This window comes from Protopterus annectens, chromosome 4.part1 (genome assembly GCF_019279795.1).
Source record: "Protopterus annectens isolate FY-2018-M chromosome 4.part1, PAN1.0, whole genome shotgun sequence".
Lineage (NCBI taxonomy): Eukaryota > Metazoa > Chordata > Ceratodontiformes > Protopteridae > Protopterus > Protopterus annectens.
In genome coordinates this window covers 710,554,463-710,571,599 of record NC_056734.1, presented here as the reverse complement: position 1 = coordinate 710,571,599, position 17,137 = coordinate 710,554,463, and the positions used below count along the sequence as shown (strand labels likewise).

Genomic DNA, 17,137 nt, shown 5'->3' with positions numbered 1-17,137 from the left:
TTCATCTAGGCTTCAGATGATTTAATTGTATCCAATGCATGTATAATTGTTATATTTTCATGAGCAGTGTGATAATTTTAATGAAAGGTGAAGTTGAAGTGATCAAGTCAAACAAGATGGAGTAAATTACAACAAAATGGGTGACTGTAGCAAGAAGTATTTGTGTTATACAGTTTTTAACATTAAAATTAGTTTCATTTATTGTTTCTTGTGAGTTGTATGAGTACTGAGCATTTCTAAGGCATACTTTGTTTTCACATATTACAAGACATTCCCCAGAATTCAATAAAGCCTACACTAAGTGTACACTGTTCTGAGTGAATAGACAACACATGCATAACTCACAGATTCTTCCTCCTAATTTTAGTTTTCCTATTGATTTTCTTGCAGCTTTAAATAGTGACAGGGATTCATAAATTTTACCAGAAACCGTAGACTATAAGTACGCAGTGTAATCTTTCTATCTTTCTGAGAAAACACAAAAAATGTGGCAGGGATGTTCTTGAATACATAGCATGTACACTTAGTGCAGGCTTTATTGAATCTGACCCCATAGCCGGTTTTAGGCAGCCCCCAACCACAGCAAGTTATCTTATCTTAATATTTTGTAACATGTCTGTCAAACCAACAAAAGCTAGTACAGCAATCTTGTATACTTAATAAAGCAGGTAAGTAATAATAACTCATATTTATCTCCTTCAAAATCCAAACATCTGTAGTTATAGTAACAGTATTTTGTCAAGTAACAAGCTCTACAATTTCATTAAATATTTTACCAATGATATAATGTCCTGGCCTAGTTAAGCCCTGATGGTGGACATCCTCTTCACTAAAATTAACAACATAGCCAGTTATAGGTACCTTGCAACTGTGTCTGGAGGGGGGCCCTTAACCATCAATGACTGCCCACAAAACTAGTGTTGGTTGGGGAAAAATGAGGAGAAAAACTCTTTAACCTGAACAGGACTGTGATATAACCCTGTTAGGACAAAGCTGTAATGAACATAAACAAAGTAAGCACTACAGAGATCAGCAGCCCAGGGTGACCAATCTCAGTGAAAACTGTGGAGTTTTAAGAAGAGCTGATGCTTCTAATCTTCAGAAATGGTTTCTCTTTCAGGTTTTTATACATACTGGCAGAACAGCTGATACTGTAACTCTCAACATCTTTGTTGAAGAATTCTGTTCAGTGATAAAAATAATAGCATAATAAAGTCTCAAAATGAGGAACACATTTTATATATTACTCTAATTCATTTAAAAAGTTACTATAATAACACATTTTGCATCAACATGCATTTTTTAGACAATAATAAGTATAAAATTCTGATGACTGGATTTATTGTGACAGAGCAAAATTATGAGACAAAATCAGGAATATCTGTGAAATCAGGGATAGTGATAGGTATTAATTTACTCCTCACTGAGGTAAATAAAAATGACTTATCCCTGTTGCTGTTTGATGACTGCTAAACGCAGTCACTGATCTTGTGTAGTAGTACAATGTACTTGCTGAAATAAGTACAAAATTAGCATTGCTGTGGTGTGTGTGTGTGTGTGTGTGTGTGTGTGTGTGTGTGTGTGTGTGTGTGTGTGTGTGTGTGTGTGTGTGTGTGTGTGTGTGTGTGTGTGTGTGTGTGTGTGTGTGTGTCACAGATTTTTATCAATGCACATATCCAATAATGCACATTATTCTTCAGGGTATCAATAAAAATGTATCTAACTAGTGATTATATTTCAAAAGTAAGGCATAAAATATATCACAGAGCATTCAGACACTTAGATCTTCTAGGAATCTGGTGCCCCCCACTCCCTAAACTGTATAAATGGATACAGGAGGCTCCCTTAATCATCCTTGACTGTGGGGACCCCAAAAAAGCTGTTTTTGGTTGAGGAAAAATTAGGAGAAAAACATGCTTTCATTTTCTGATTGCACTCCTTAGCCTGAATGGAGTTATGATATGACCCTGTTAGGATAAAACTGATAATAGCCTTTGTCCTCAACCACAAACATTCTAAAACATCCCCGCTCAGATGTTTGTGTATAGAAATTTACCATAGGTTATGTGGGTGCTGGGGATTGTGTGGTCATCCTTTCCTTTACTTTTCTAACAGACCTCAGAGGTATACAAAGAAAGTTACTTTAGCTCCTGTATGTAGGGGCAGTGTACTGCCTGGTAGCAGCAAAGTAGAATACATTATTGCAATCATTATTTATTTTCACTTTCCTCACAATCAAACATCAGGCACATATACAGCTGATTGCCTTTGGGGGTTAGAATTGAAGAGTAAGTAGACATGCTATGTATACGTATTTCAGAAGTCACTTGAAATATATGACTGTGGCCATTTGAATCTCTGCTTTCATCCCAATCTAACACCAGAGAGTTGCATAGGCAGTGACTGTCTTTTTGTGAGGATTAGGGAGACAGGCAGTATTCCCGTACATGATCTATGTATCCTCACAACAATTGACTTGTTAATTTATTTTGAGCTACTATTTTTGTCAGCTTTGAATTTTAAGCCTTGGGTACAACTTGTCTTCATTGAAAGAAAAAAATAAGACTGAAATTCTTTTTTCTTACTCACGATTTTTGTTTAGGCCACTTTTGGATTAAAAGGTTGGGAAATGCTCTAGCTTCTGGGGGCACCAGCTTAATTGAGTTATTTCCTAAATGGTTATTACTGTGCTGTCTTGGTCAAGAAAGTATATTGAAAAGACAGAAGGAAAATTAAAGCTGAAACAGCAACATTGAATATCTTTCCTTAATCATCATTTCTGTTCAAGCCAACATTGGGTAAAAAAAATAAACTTAAAAAGCACTTTAGAGCATATATAAAGTTATGGCTTCTTGAAAAAGCTGAAGAAAAAGTTAAAATGTGAGAAATGGAAGAAAAAAAAGTATTGTGCATAAGTGGGAAGCCCAACATGGGGAAACAGAGGGAAACTCTGGAGGTGTGTTTTTTTTGGCGGGGCTGAAACAGTAAGCAGTGCCTAGGGTTCTATTGCACATTAGTTCTCCCTGTACATAGAGCTGTTGTAATGTATTCTTGTTACACCTAAATGCCAGTAACTGTAAATGTCCCTTTGTGAGATGGGCCAACACAGTGTGGTATGTATGCCTGTTGTAATAAGATAATTCTAGCTACAGGTCAGTCTGTGTGTACTACTCCTAAAAGCCTGCAGCATGAACTAAATAGATGGATAGAAGTGGTGGCAGTGACAGGGTGATACTTAGACTGAAAGTGCCCAGGGGGCCCCAACTTGACATTTGCTGGGGGCCCCCAAAATGCTTACACCGGCCCTGTCTGACCCATTACTGTTCCTATCATCCTATAAAAAGGGTAAACTTGGCTGTGCCTTCTGTTTTTCTGCTGCACCAATGTGACTTACCAAGAAGTATTTCTAGGTAAATCTAGATATACTTCTTGGAATATTACAATACTAAGGTGTCCAAACTGTTTACAATGCTCATGTCAGACATTCTAGCACTTTGAAAAAGAGACCTCTAAAAGCTACTAATACAGAGATATAAATAACCACCCTCTTAAATCACACACACTGCTTACAAAAGGGGCAACTGCCTAAACCCACAAAAGCAGCACATGTGATGTGTTAATTCTAGTACCATCTAAAATAGAAATAGAAATGAATACCATTGTCTGAAGAGGACTAAATATTCCCATGATGTGTTCCTATGCATATCTGCTTCTATCTATTTAACAATCATTTCCTTTCATGACTGAATTTCAGTTATCACTCCTTTTTGTTTTCCCCTTTCACTTATGTCAGACAGTATGAAACGCATTGGAGCTTGTCCACTTTGTTCTTCAATGACCTTTCATAGACTCTGCAACATTTTATTCCTTTGTCTATATGTAAAGCCTAGTCACAAAACAACAGCATCTTTACCTCTTTATAGCCAGAGCTAGAAGAGAAATTTCCAGAAAGGATACATAGCATTGCAGTATGCAGAAAATAAACAAAGTCTGTACTCACCTCATCTACACATCCGACAGCACCATAAATCTTTGCAATCTGCCCCAGCATATTTGGACAATTCTCTCCAGCCTCTGCTAGCCTTGGTAGAAAACTGGTTAAAGTGGATGGTTCATGGTTTGATACTTCTACAAGTATGTTCAGAACACTGTTGCCATGGTTTGTATCTAGCAGACAACCCACCAACATAGAAATAGACTCATTCAGAACCTTGAGAAAGGAAAAAAAAAAAACAAGCAAATTTACTCCAAAATAATATCCAGACCCATGAAGAGAAAAAAAAAACCTTTGTAAAGTACCATATTAAAAATATAATGTGCTAGACCATAAAGAACTATCATAGTATACATGGATGTTTCCCTATGTTTTACATCTATTTCACTTTGGCTATAATTGCACTGTAAGCTGACATCAGCTGTACCACAGGAAACTTAATTTGAGCAACATTCATAACACATACTTTTGCTCTTCCAAAATCACCAACATTATCCGCATTTGTTAGCAGTTTTCCCATCTGTAGTGTGTCCACACTTAAATAATAGACCTGAATGATTATACACCAGTCATTTAACATGTGTCTTTCAGCCTAATCTCTTCTTTTCAGTCATAGTGAAGGCTCCTGTCAATTCTTCTTTTATTCCAGTTTCATTTTGAAGCTTATAATTACATCTTATGTTAGACTGTTCATCTTCGCTGAAAAATTACTACATGATATTTTCTGAAAGTTCCCAACTTTTAAGCTATCTTGCATGTTGCAGGCTCACTGAAAGATTGTGAGAATCTCTAAAATGTTCAACCTGTATTACAAAAACGTATTTGTCACCCAGGTAAACATTTTTTCAACATGGTGTTTTCTTGAGGAAACTTCATGTGATTAATTGATAAATGTTTTAATCCTAAATTGGAGAACTTCTGCAAATCAAGTTGCAATATTAATAGCCAACCATAAACCCACTGAGAAGTAAGATCTCTTGTCAAACAAGTAGCATTATAATGGAATGTCAAACAACACAAGTCGGCTTATGGACCCAGAAATTTTCATCAACCAAAATGCTTTACATCTGAAATTTGCTGTTTTAAGACAAACGTATTTCATGGTCTAACAGCTGAAATAATAGGTCTCAACCACTGTAGATCAGGTGTGTGGTTGTAGTTTTGAAATATTGGTTATAGTTTTGAAATATAACTCTGTTCAGAAATGCTCAAACCCTTTAACTTCAGTGCACAGCTCCCTAGTTTATTTTTAATGGCATGTGAAAAAAGGAGGAATTGTGAGGAATAAGGAGTATGTGTGTGTGGTGGGGGGATTCCAAAGACAGTATAAGGTATATAAAATACCGTCCTCCACAACAGAGTCTTAATTCAGTATTATGTTGGATGATAGAAAACGAAAAGAAGAAAAAAAAGAGGGAGAGAAAAACATAACAGGAGGCTTGTGATGTGAATGTAGGAAGGCTGATTCAAACATGTTAAGGCTGAAATTAACCATGTGTAGTTACTTAAGTGGCATGGTTCTCAGGGGCTAAAGTGGTCATTGGGACACTGGATTTGCCCACTTCTATACCACGCAGAATATGTTAAAGAGGGAATCAGTCAAATGGAACATTCAACTGCAAAAGTTCAGTTGGCAGCAAATGATCCCAGGAGGACTCGTTGGTTAATTGTATCCATTTAGCCATATGGTGATGGAAGGAAAATGCAGCTGGCTGGTCCATTTATGCAAAATCATATGCATTGTGATGTCCCACTGTAGAAGTGATTAATCTGATCACCAATGAATGACCAATCAGTAACTAACCAGAGGACTGGATCAGGGGCTGCCGCTTTAGTCATTTTCAAAAGGAGCTAAATGTGTGTGAGCAAAGTCATCTTACTGTGAAGTTATAAGCTCTTTTGACTATGAGAGGTATATCTTACAATGGGTTCTCTAACTATGCAGTCTTATCCCACATGGTAGGATGGAGGCATGGAGCACAACTGCTCCTGATTTGGGGGAATATAAATGGTTTGGGATTCAGTAATGTGGATGGTAGCCTTGACATGCCAGAGAATATGATCATCAATGTTAAATGGGTGAACTATGCCATGCATACAAAGGGTGGTAACAAAGAACAACTAATATTGTGAACCTTCTTCTTCCTCGCGTTTTTGGTATGTCAGCCTGATCACTGTAAAGTTTAACATATTTCATGCCTTCATCTTCCCAGTGAGAAAAGCCTATGTTTACTGCAGGTTAAAAGGGTAAATGGACTTCATGTCATGGCAAGGGAGGGGTGGTAATCCACCCATGAGCATGCAGATTCATTTTTGGACACATCAGGCTGTACGGCTTGTCTAGGGGGATAGCAAGGGCACAGGGCTATGTAATGTGCTGTATTTTAATCCCAAAATTAAGAACTTCTTGTCTTCTGATTATCAGACAAATCATAATGACTAGAACTAATCTCTGATAGGAGAGCATCCCAAGGATCTATTTTTGTTTAAGTATAAATCAGCTTACCTTCCCATGGACCAAAAGGTTGCTACAATGCCTGAGCTGAGTAGTGAACCTATGAAGTGAGATGTGAGAGCTTCTGATAGATAAGGTTGAGACTGATCAAAAGAAGTGAATGAAGGTGGTAGCAATCTCCTAGATCACAGTGTGGGAGGCTGGGAAATCAATCTCCTAGAAATCAGTGTGGGAGGCTGGGAAATCAATCTCCTAGAAATCAGTGTAGGAGGCTGGGAAATCAATCTCCTAGAAACCAATGTGGGAGGTTGGGAATATGAAGCTAATGGTGCCATCAAAACACCCATTAGGTGAAGGAGCTGGCAAGCTAAAACTGCCTGAACTCATCAGCTTTGCATCAAGGGAAAAAAAGAGGAGGGCAGCCAGGCTGTAGTGACTTGCCTACCATTCCATAAATTAGATCAACAGGCTTGGGCCTTTCTTGCCTTTTGAGCTAGGCACTTATGTAAAACTTGAGGCTAAGTTGAGGGGATAATGGGGGCGGGAACAAGCAGAAAGTCAGTTGTTCTTATTACCATCAATCAGTAATAAGCACTGTTATTCAAAGCTTGAAACCACTGTCCAGCAGAATGTAATGCTTATAAGAGACGTATGGATTGACAAAATGGTATGCAAGACCCTGGCACTTTCAAGAAGCAAATATCTCACACTCCATCACACTTGAAATCTCAACAGAAAATGAGTTAATGCTGGCATAACATGTGGATAGTAACCATGTAAAGAGAGACAGTGTGCACCAATGGGGAAGGAGTTCAACCTCAGCACCTCTAATTAACCAGGCTTAGAGTAACACTAGCATTTCTTCTGTGCAGAGATACATGTGGATTCATGTCTCAGCATTGTGTGGTAAGGTAAGGTAACTCCTGTTGTACCCCATAAGTTTCTAGAATGTATGGTGGAAGTACTAAGCGTATCAACTAGAAGGAGTAAAAATGCAGTCTTGCACTGGAGCTGCCCTAGATGAAACAATTAGAACCCATAAAAGTAAAAGAATAAAGATGGGTTGAATATAGGTTCATAGGTTCATAGGCAGGTACTAGGTTATTGGCCTTAGGGCCTATATAAGCCTAGCCAAATGGTAGCCTGGCTTTTGCCACCCAAGAAAATGCTAATGAGGAGCTCTGTTTGATATAGATAGTTTGTTCCAGAGTATGGGAATTCTATGGGACAGGAATCTATCCCTCCAGCATGTTCTGTTTATTGTGGTGACAAGGTTTAGGTCTCTAGAGCGTGTAGCTCAGAGGGATTGGGATTTCTTTAAGTGGAGCATGTCCAACAACTCTGGGTTTGACATAGCTTTGTATGTTAGGCAGATATTGCCTCTGAGTAGGTGATATGCGACAGAGTGAAGCTGGAGTTTTTTGAAATGGCCTGCATAGGGCATCTGTTTGAGGCCAGTAATCCTCTTTGTGAGGTATTTCTGTGGCCTTTCCAGTTGTTGTAGATGTCTTGTGAGGTACATACCAAAATGGGCGTTGTACTCAATAATGGGTCTAATGAGTGATGAGTAGAGGGGAACAATGACTTCTTCTTTCCTGGATGAGAAACCTTTTGTGATGAGGTGTGCCACGTAGAAGGATTTCCTGACTACTGTGGCGATGTGATTATCAAAGGAGAGACTACTGTCTACCTGTGTCTCAAGGTCTCTTATCACACTTTCGGTGTTAAGTAGACTACCGCCTATGTGGTAGTTCATGGGTACAGAGTTTTTACCAAAAGGGATGACAATGCACTTTTTGGCATTGAGCTTGAGGCCATGGCTTTGACACCAGGCATCTGTCTCAATGAGGCCCTTTTGTAGGATGTCCACATTGTTTTCATTATGGCTCCTAGTTTGCAGTCATCTGTGAACTTTGTTAGCTAAAGACCTTCAGTGTTAGCCTGTACTTCAGAGAAGTAGATACCAAACAGGAGAGGACCTAGGACTGAACCCTGTGGTACTCCACTTGTAACTGGTCTGAAGTTGGATTTAGAGTCTGCTACTTTCACAGTGTGGGTTCTGTCAGTGAGCCAATTGGCAACCTATCTTGTGACATAAGGATTTATACCAAGTTTAGTGAGTTTATCTATAATACCAGAGTGGGGGATGGTGTTGAAAGCCTTGGCGAGATCTAAATAGGCTGTGTGAACCACCTTACCCTCATCTTCTGCTTTGGTGACTGCTTCAGAGAAGGCTATCAGGTTTAGGACACATGATCTGCCTCTTACAAACCCGAACTGGGTAGGGTCCAGAGTTTGGAGATTATCAGTGTCGTTGTTTATAAGTTCCATGATGATACGTTCCATAGTCTTGCAGACCAGGCTCATCAGTATAATGGGGTGGTAATTCCCGGGGTCCATGGTGGCTTCCCCTTTGTGAAGTGGGATAACCATTGCAGTGCGCCATTCAGTGGGCACAAAGCCTGAGATGAGGCTATGATTGAACATGGTACTTAGGTGGGGTGATAGTTTGTTCTGTAGTTCATGTAGAACGCAGCCTGGGATGTTGTCAGGTCCCATGGATGCTGTGTTCTTGGCTTTGGAGAGTGTGTTTTTTACCTGTGCAGCCGTGATTACAGGAACTTTGCATTCCTCCCGTATAGAGATGGGCCCTTTATGGAATCAGAGTGGGGTAAAGTTAGCACTGAACCTATCTGCCAGGATGTTGGCAATATCAGTTGGTTCTATATATTTAGTGCCATTGTGCTGTAACTCAGAGCAGATCTGTGTGTTACCATTGAGATTCTTGACATTGCTATAGAATGCTTTGTGGTTGTCTTTAGAATCAGTGGCAATTTTGTTTTCATAACTACCTTTGGAGGATTTTATGAGGGATCTCAGCTTCTTATTGAGGCTGACCACGGAGTAACTTCAATCATGGGATTTTACTCTTTTTTGCAACAGTTTCTTTCTTCTGTTGTAGAGTTTGTTTATGGCAGGGGACCACCAGATTGGCTTCCTTTTTTTGGAGGATAGCATCTTGGTTCTGTTAGGGATTGCACGATCCATGCACTCGTGTAAGTGCTTATAAAGTGCCTTTTGTATAGGATTCAGCAGTTGTACTGCTATTGTCTGTCAGCATGGGTGCCATGAAGTTTACTACTTCTGTCTTAGGAAACGTGACATTGGCTTTGGAGAAATTTTTTACGGTGGTATCTCTAATGGGGGTGAGGGTGGGATGTGGATGTCTAGGGTGATTTGCTTGTGGTCGGATCTGACCGACGAGGAATTGACCTCTGGTGTGGAACACCGGTAGCCCATGTTGGTAATGACAAGGTCTAGGATATTGCTGCCCCTGGTGGGGGTGTGGATGAGTTGATCCAATGCGTTGGAATTTATGAATTCCAGAAAACGTTGAGCACAAGAGTTGGTACATGAGTAGTTTTCCCAGTTAATGTTGGGGTAACTGAATCCATTATTAGGGTGTTAGGTTGTACCCTAATATTTTCCAATGTATCAAGAAATGAGGAGTGGGAATCCTGGAGCAAGGTGGGGGATCTGTAGCAAGCTAAAATTTGGATTGTGGTCTTGCTCAGAGTTAGTTATAATCTCGGATGCATTATGGTAAGCAACTAGCCTGGAGGTGTGGATATCCTTAATGAATATAGACACGTCTCCACCTTTAGTGTTTCGGTCCAGGTTAAGTGGCCAAAAGGTGTGGTATGAATTATAGCCTGGTAATGCAGGGGTGCTCTCTGGAACCTTAAACCAGGTCTCTGTCACTGCACAGATGTCGATGTTCTCCATTTTAAGGAGTGCCTCAAGTGAGTGCATTTTGAGGTTTAGACTTCTAGCATTAAGTAGCATTACTCTCAGATTTTGCTTGCTTGTACCTGTTAAGGTGGTGAATATGTCATTTGAATCTTGCCTAAAAAGGCACTATAGGGGTGGTAAGAGCCTTGGCCAGTATTCAGAATCCCAAGGGTGACAGGTGCAGGCCATCTCTGGCAAAGCATCGTGGTTTGTCGATCATGTCATCCCAGGCAGACATACTCGATCCCCTTAGAATGATACCAGAAGCTTAGCCAATTGTTGAAGTCAATTATTTTATCCTTGTACTGTAGTATCATTCTGGGTGATGGCAGGATGCTACTCAGGGCTAGGGTCATACCTGCCTGGGCTACAAGATCGGACAACTCCTCCATGTCTCTTTTCATGTAGTCCAGGGAGGTACACCTCAGGTCATTCACACCAACATGGACAATGACAGAGCCATATTTGTACTTGTTATGGTGTGACCTGAGTGCATGCATTATGTGGTGGATTCTGGCACCTGACATGCAGCTGACAGTAACTTTCGCCTTGTTTAACCTGGTGAGTGGAACATCAGTGTGCCTGACTATAGAGTCACCTATGACTAGAGTGTTTGGTACGTTGTTATGCCTTATGGGCTGTGGTTGAGTGGCACACTGAGTTTGTGGTCTATGTGTCATTTGGGTTGTGTTGGGGGGTGAAGGTTGCTTGCGTTTCTGCTTTGGAGGTCCTTGTTACTTGGGTAGATTTTTTTGAGAGCCTCCGTGAATGTAGGTGTGTGCTTTGTGTTTCTATGTGTGTGTTTTGATGGTGTAGGTTTTAAGGGACTATGTGATGAGTGTGGTGTGGTGCAAGTGTTTACCTTCTCCTCTTGACTGTCTAGTCCAGTCATTGGTAAAGAGAGCTTTGCTTCCAGTTTGGCTATATGAGTGCATCTCTCACAGGTTGTAGTGTTGGGTGGTAGGAGGAGAGGGTTGTCTGTGTACAAGAGGCAATTGCTGCATTGCCCCAAGATGCCCAGATTCAACAGGTAGACAGGAGAAAACACCGGGAGCTGACCCTTAGATATGCCTGGATAGGTGCTTATTTATTAAGTACTAAAAACTGTTTTCCTCTAGACAGGTGAGAAAAGTTGAGTGCTGTAGTAATTTGTAGCTTATTTAGTGCTTACAATGATTTCTGAACACATGCTGAGCTCAAAGAAACAGATTTGAGTGTTGAAACTAGAAAACTGGCTAGTTCTAAGAAACAAAATTAAGCTAGAAGACTTCCCTTCAACACAGAAGGCTTGGGGGCTCAGAAGCTTACACACAGTCCTGGACACAGCAAATCTCTATCTGGACAAGACGACTTACAGGAAAGACAGGAAACAAGATTAGAATTTTTTATTTATTTATTTATTTATTTATTTGTAAAGTGGAAGGGGGAAAGGAGCAGAAACTAACTGGGTTGGCCTTCTCAAATGTTCTCCCTGGATTAGGTAGAATGAGGTAATGACACTAGACTGGGAGGAGTGTCCCAGATCAAATTTACAGTAGGGGTGGGCAACTGCAAATACACCAAGTATAAAAACAGGATACCAATGGGGAAGGAGGGTGGGAAACAAAAATCAGAACAAACAAACCCAACCAGATACTTAACAACTGTAGGAAATTCTAGTTAATACCTCACACATAGTGAAACTAGCTAGCAAAGTATATGCAGACAATAAAAATGCTATAAATAACTCAGAAATATGCAAAAAACAGTATATATAATCTTATATATCACAGATTAGTTAGCTCAGAGCCCTTCCTCCGACCTCCTCCGATTAGCTCAGTGTGAAATGGCAGAAATACTCACAAGTTAACTTAAGTAACAAAGTTGAAACCTGAAACAACTTTAAAAAAAGCTTGAAAGAACCAATGAGGTGCTTACCCCAAGGCGTAGTCCAGGCAACCCCAGTCAGCCAAAGACCACAAACAATTCACTCTCACTGAAATGCTATACTGGCTTTGGCTAAACTATGATAGCCTGGAACATGTGCTCAGACATGCAGCCTCTACTAGCAAACAACTAGACCCAAAACACATATTTATTTATTTATTTATTTATTTATTTATTTATTTATTTCTCTTTGTTTACTGGAAAGTCTGACTGGGTAATATCCATTTTCAGTGGAGGCCTGGGGAGAAAAGCTCCATTTTCTTACATATCATTTTAATAAGTTCCAGCTAATCACAGAATAGTTACATTTCTATTTTCAATTATACACAAATAATAGTTACATTAGACAAACTATATGAAATGAAGTGCTATCAAATGGAGGATAACCATAGAGTAATTTTGCCTGAAGACTTTGTTCCGTTTTTAACAAAAAAATTGAAAAACATGGTAAAGTGCCTTAGATAAATGACCAATAAACCCAAAAGGAAGGCACTGGTAAGGCAAGCTGGATATCAGTCAAGATATTTTTGTCAGTGTGCTTTGGTGTCAACAATACATTTTTCTTGACTGATATCCAGCCTGCCTTACCAGTGCCTTCTTTTTGGGTTTATTGGTCTTTTTTTAACAAAACTTAATTTTGCCAAATGCTGTTTAATAAAACTTCAGGCATTAAAAATGTCTAAATACAAATGACTTTTCAACAGATTTTACTTACTTCAAACTGCTAGTACTTGAAAGTAATAAAAATGAATATAGAATTTTGTTTTAAATATGTTTACTATCACAATCTTGAAGCCGACAGTCTTGAAAATCATAATCCAAAGACTAAAATATTGAAAGACCAAAATGCTGCAGATCACAGTATTAAACCCCTCAACATTCCTCACTGCATGACATGTGTTAGCAATTGTTCCTAGTTTTACACCACTGCAGCACCCATGTTAGCACTTGTTTCTAAGTACACACTGGCAGGGTGATTCATTATTCAAGATTTTTAGAAATTGCAGTTTTCAGAATTTTTGTGTTTCAGTATTATGGTCTCGGGATTATGATATTAAAGAAGGCAGCACAGTGACACAGTGTATAGTGTTGTCCCCTCATAGAAAGAAGCTCTCCAGTTCGATTCTCAGATGGGATGACTTCTGTTTGGAGTCTGCCTGTTCTCCCTGTGTTTGTGTGGGTTTCCTCCAGGTACTCATTTCCTCCCAAATTCCAAAGGCATGCAATAGGTGGACTGGTCACATTAAATTGGACATAGGTGTGTGTGTGTGTGTGTGTGTGTGTGTGTGTGTGTGTGTGTGTGTGTGTGTGTGTGTGTGTGTGTGTGTTTGTGTGCAGGTTTGTTCTATGGAAGAACAGCTACTTCAGGGCTAACCACCTGGTGGTGTGAACCATGACTCTAGATGATTGTCACTGTTGACATGGCAATCCAGCTCCATGTGCAAAAATGAGAAAAGAGGTTCTAGATGGATGGATAGATGGATGGATGGATGGATGGATGGATGGATGGATGGATGGATGGATGGATGAATTGTGATAGTAAACATTTTAAATATTTGGTTAGCTAAGTGTAGACAAAAGCTTACACTTTAATAAATGTTTAACTTGACACATTTTACTGCCTTCATTTTTGTTTTGTGGTAGTATTTTGAAAGCTCATTTTAGTTTTTTGGCACTTTATATAGTTTGTATTAAATATTAATTTCTGAATTTTGTTAAGATATTGTTTAACTTATCTAGATGTTTTCTGATATATTACCCTTGCTATTTATTTTTTACATTTAATACTGCAATAATGAAGACAGTGTTTTTAAACTCTGTAGCTGAAGAATATCAGAACATCATGATACTTAGGTAAGTATATGAATTGGAACATTATTAAAAAGTAGCTGTTTGCTTCAAATATTTGAAATTCATTGACTGACGCATGATAGTTTATTTAAATGGGTTTCTGTTTTATATGCGTGCATTTTTGTGTGTATGTTTATGTGTTTATGTGCATTTTGATAGTGTTGAAACCATTTCAAAACTGCTCTATTTTTTGTGAAGTTTTCCTTTAAAAAGTTAAATAAAACCATTATTCCACATTTTTACTGTTACATTCATTGTTGTTTGGTTATTTGAATGTTTAAGTCTTCTGCTACCCTGCCATGGAATACTGCTGTTATGCAATGCATTGTTTTAAAGAAAAATGTTTTATCTTTTTAACATAATGGCACTGTATCTAACAAACCTCATTCCTTTGTTATCTTTCTGCACAGATAAGAGTCAGTAGAGATAGTTTAGTGATATATTGTAATGGATTTGTAGTATATCTTAAGGATGCCTTTGGTACTAGTGTAAACTTGGTAGTTAATGGCAGGCATAGCACAGTTTTTATAATATGCAATGAAAGTGCCTTTTACAATTACATCCAGGAGGAAACATACAGTTCAATATTTACCTGATCTGTATTGAGGATTTGTTGAAATCAAAAAACATGAGTTTACTAGTTTCTGCCACTTAACAGGGAAGAAAAAATTGTAGCTGTTATTCCACAAAAGCTCCCTATCAGAGTTGTGATACACTAACTGTAGGTCCTGAATCTGCAAAAACTAACTGACTGACTGACTGACTAACTAACTAACTAACTAACTAACTTACTAAGTAACAGTAACTTTTATTTCATCTCATAATTTTGGAATATGCTGCTATATCTGTAAAGGAATTTTGCAGGGTGCTTTACCTCAGTTGCTCCCTCAAATATAGGTAAGCTCCACCGTCCCACCTCAGATGAGTATATATACTAATTGGAAGATCACTGTACTTCAGAGCAGAGTGAATACTCAAAGACTCTGCAACCCTGCACTGATAGCTATTTGCGAAATATATCTCACGTTTTCAAGGAAAGCATTACTGTTCTTTGGCATTCCAATAGATATCGTTTTAGAAGTGTTCCTAGCCTAACTAAAGTGTTTCAGTGTGACTACCAAAGCAGATGGTACAACATACTAGATTCACTCCTCCTTGGAATGATGTGCTCTTCAGTGTGAGGTAAGGCACGGTCATTTTATATTACAGTCTACATCTTGTCAGGTAGTACTTCACCAACCTTACTACACACCTGGAACCAGGATCATTTCTAAACACAGCTCCCTTTGCACGTCTGTCTCCATCCATGTCACGAATGTACATAATGACTCTCCTCTCCTGCACTACCATGTGGATCAGACTTACTGTTTACCCAATGCAGCATTATAAAAGCAAAATAAAACTGTGGTTCTGGAAAGACCTTATCTCCACAACAAACATACCGTCACTGATATCATTACGTCTCTGAGGTGTGTGAAATCCACTCCCACATTTTTAATTTGCAAGTGTCACAGAACTTAGAAAACTTGAATTCTTACGCTACTATACCTAAGGTGATATCTACTTAATTAGGCCTTCACATTTTTTTAAAGTTATAATCACTGATCTTCCTTCTTTGTCCTCTCTTCACTAACAACAGAATATTTAAACAATATATGAAGTTTAAGAGTGGATAGTTTGTGGTATATTCATGCTGGTGTGGTTTGGTCATGTGGGCAAAGCCAGAATAATCAAACAAAGGCAGCTGTGGAAAATGTATATCAACCGTGGTTGGAAATTTTATATTGTTAGTAAACAGTGCATTTTATATTATTAGTACACCAAATGTTGCATTATTTTACAGTGCCCATGTCTTCCTTAATGAAAACCATATCCTTGTGTTAAAGAACTTTATTTCTGTTCCATCTCTTCTCACGTCCGGGGATTTGTTAGTGATACAGTGTGCATGCAGACATCATGCATGAGACAACACTCGCACAGTGTATCGATTTAGTGTACATGATTCTCCTTTTTAAAGAAGGGGTCAGAAGCAGAGTTGTATCAATCACCAATCTGTACAATGCTGAGCACAGGGAACATTGAAAAATAATTCCTGACGCACAGAAGGGGATAAGGTCAACTTTATGCATTTTTGCAGGATGACCTATACCCACCAACTCCATGGTTGTACCAAATGAAGGAGACTAAAATCTACCAAAGAGGGGGACCACTGCTAATCCCACTTTGAAATCACACCAGCAGTGACTTGCTCTTGCCCACAAGCACATCTACATGAAGCTATGTGTGTCATGACGATTGCTCACTTCTGATGTGCTGTCAAAGAGTTTTATAATTTAATTTATTTCATTACATCATTCTGCTTAAGAGGCAATAGCGTGCTTGTGCAAGAGTGGACATTTTTTATATGTAGCTGCTTGATTTTCATTTTTCAGCTTAGTAGTAGAGAGAAACTAGCAGATATATTATTATTTATTTTAGTTATGTTTTGTTTTGAACCTGACTTTTTATGATGCATAATGCTTGGCTTACAACAAGCAAGTAGTTGTAAGCAATGAGTTTGTGTATTGAGCCAACTTCTTCCCAAGGGTAGTATTTGATTTACTCTGAGCACATGGTTATGAACAAATGATCCTTGTTTACATTTTGGAATCATAATGATCTTGCATTGTTTAATTAAGAAAAAAATTACATCAAGGATTGCACAAATTTGGAATTCTACTCAGCTATACTTACAGAATGAACTTCAACCAATATATTGGAAGAAAGTTATGTTGTCCATCCTGAGACAGAGTTGTATAACAGTCTGGGATGGATGAATAACCTTAATGATATCTAATACAATACAGAAGGAAAGTTTTTTTATGGCCACTCAAGAAAATGTATATTAACGTTTAATGAAAAATTGTCTCTTCCTAACAAAAGTGTTAAGCCTGATCCCAACACCCCTGACATTTCAAAAAGGAACTGCTGTTCAAACAACAATAATAATAATAATAATAATAATTTCCAAAACTCACTATTAAACCACTAATTAAATCACTGTACCTTGAAGCAGATCAAATAATGTGAGAACCTGAGACTTAATTTATATTCTCCACTTTAATACTTTCAAGTTCAGG

General features: G+C 38.5%; 1 protein-coding gene across 2 annotated transcripts in view; it reads right to left on the bottom strand.

Moving 5' to 3' along the window:
• VEPH1 (ventricular zone expressed PH domain containing 1) overlaps positions 1-17,137 on the bottom strand; it is a 4,140,519-nt gene that overhangs the window by 2,471,230 nt on the left and 1,652,152 nt on the right. For both annotated transcript variants that reach the window (XM_044070483.1, XM_044070484.1), the window contains exon 6: positions 4,001-4,210. In XM_044070483.1, coding sequence (XP_043926418.1) covers positions 4,001-4,210 — 210 coding nt within the window. The remainder of the gene's footprint in view (positions 1-4,000; positions 4,211-17,137) is intronic.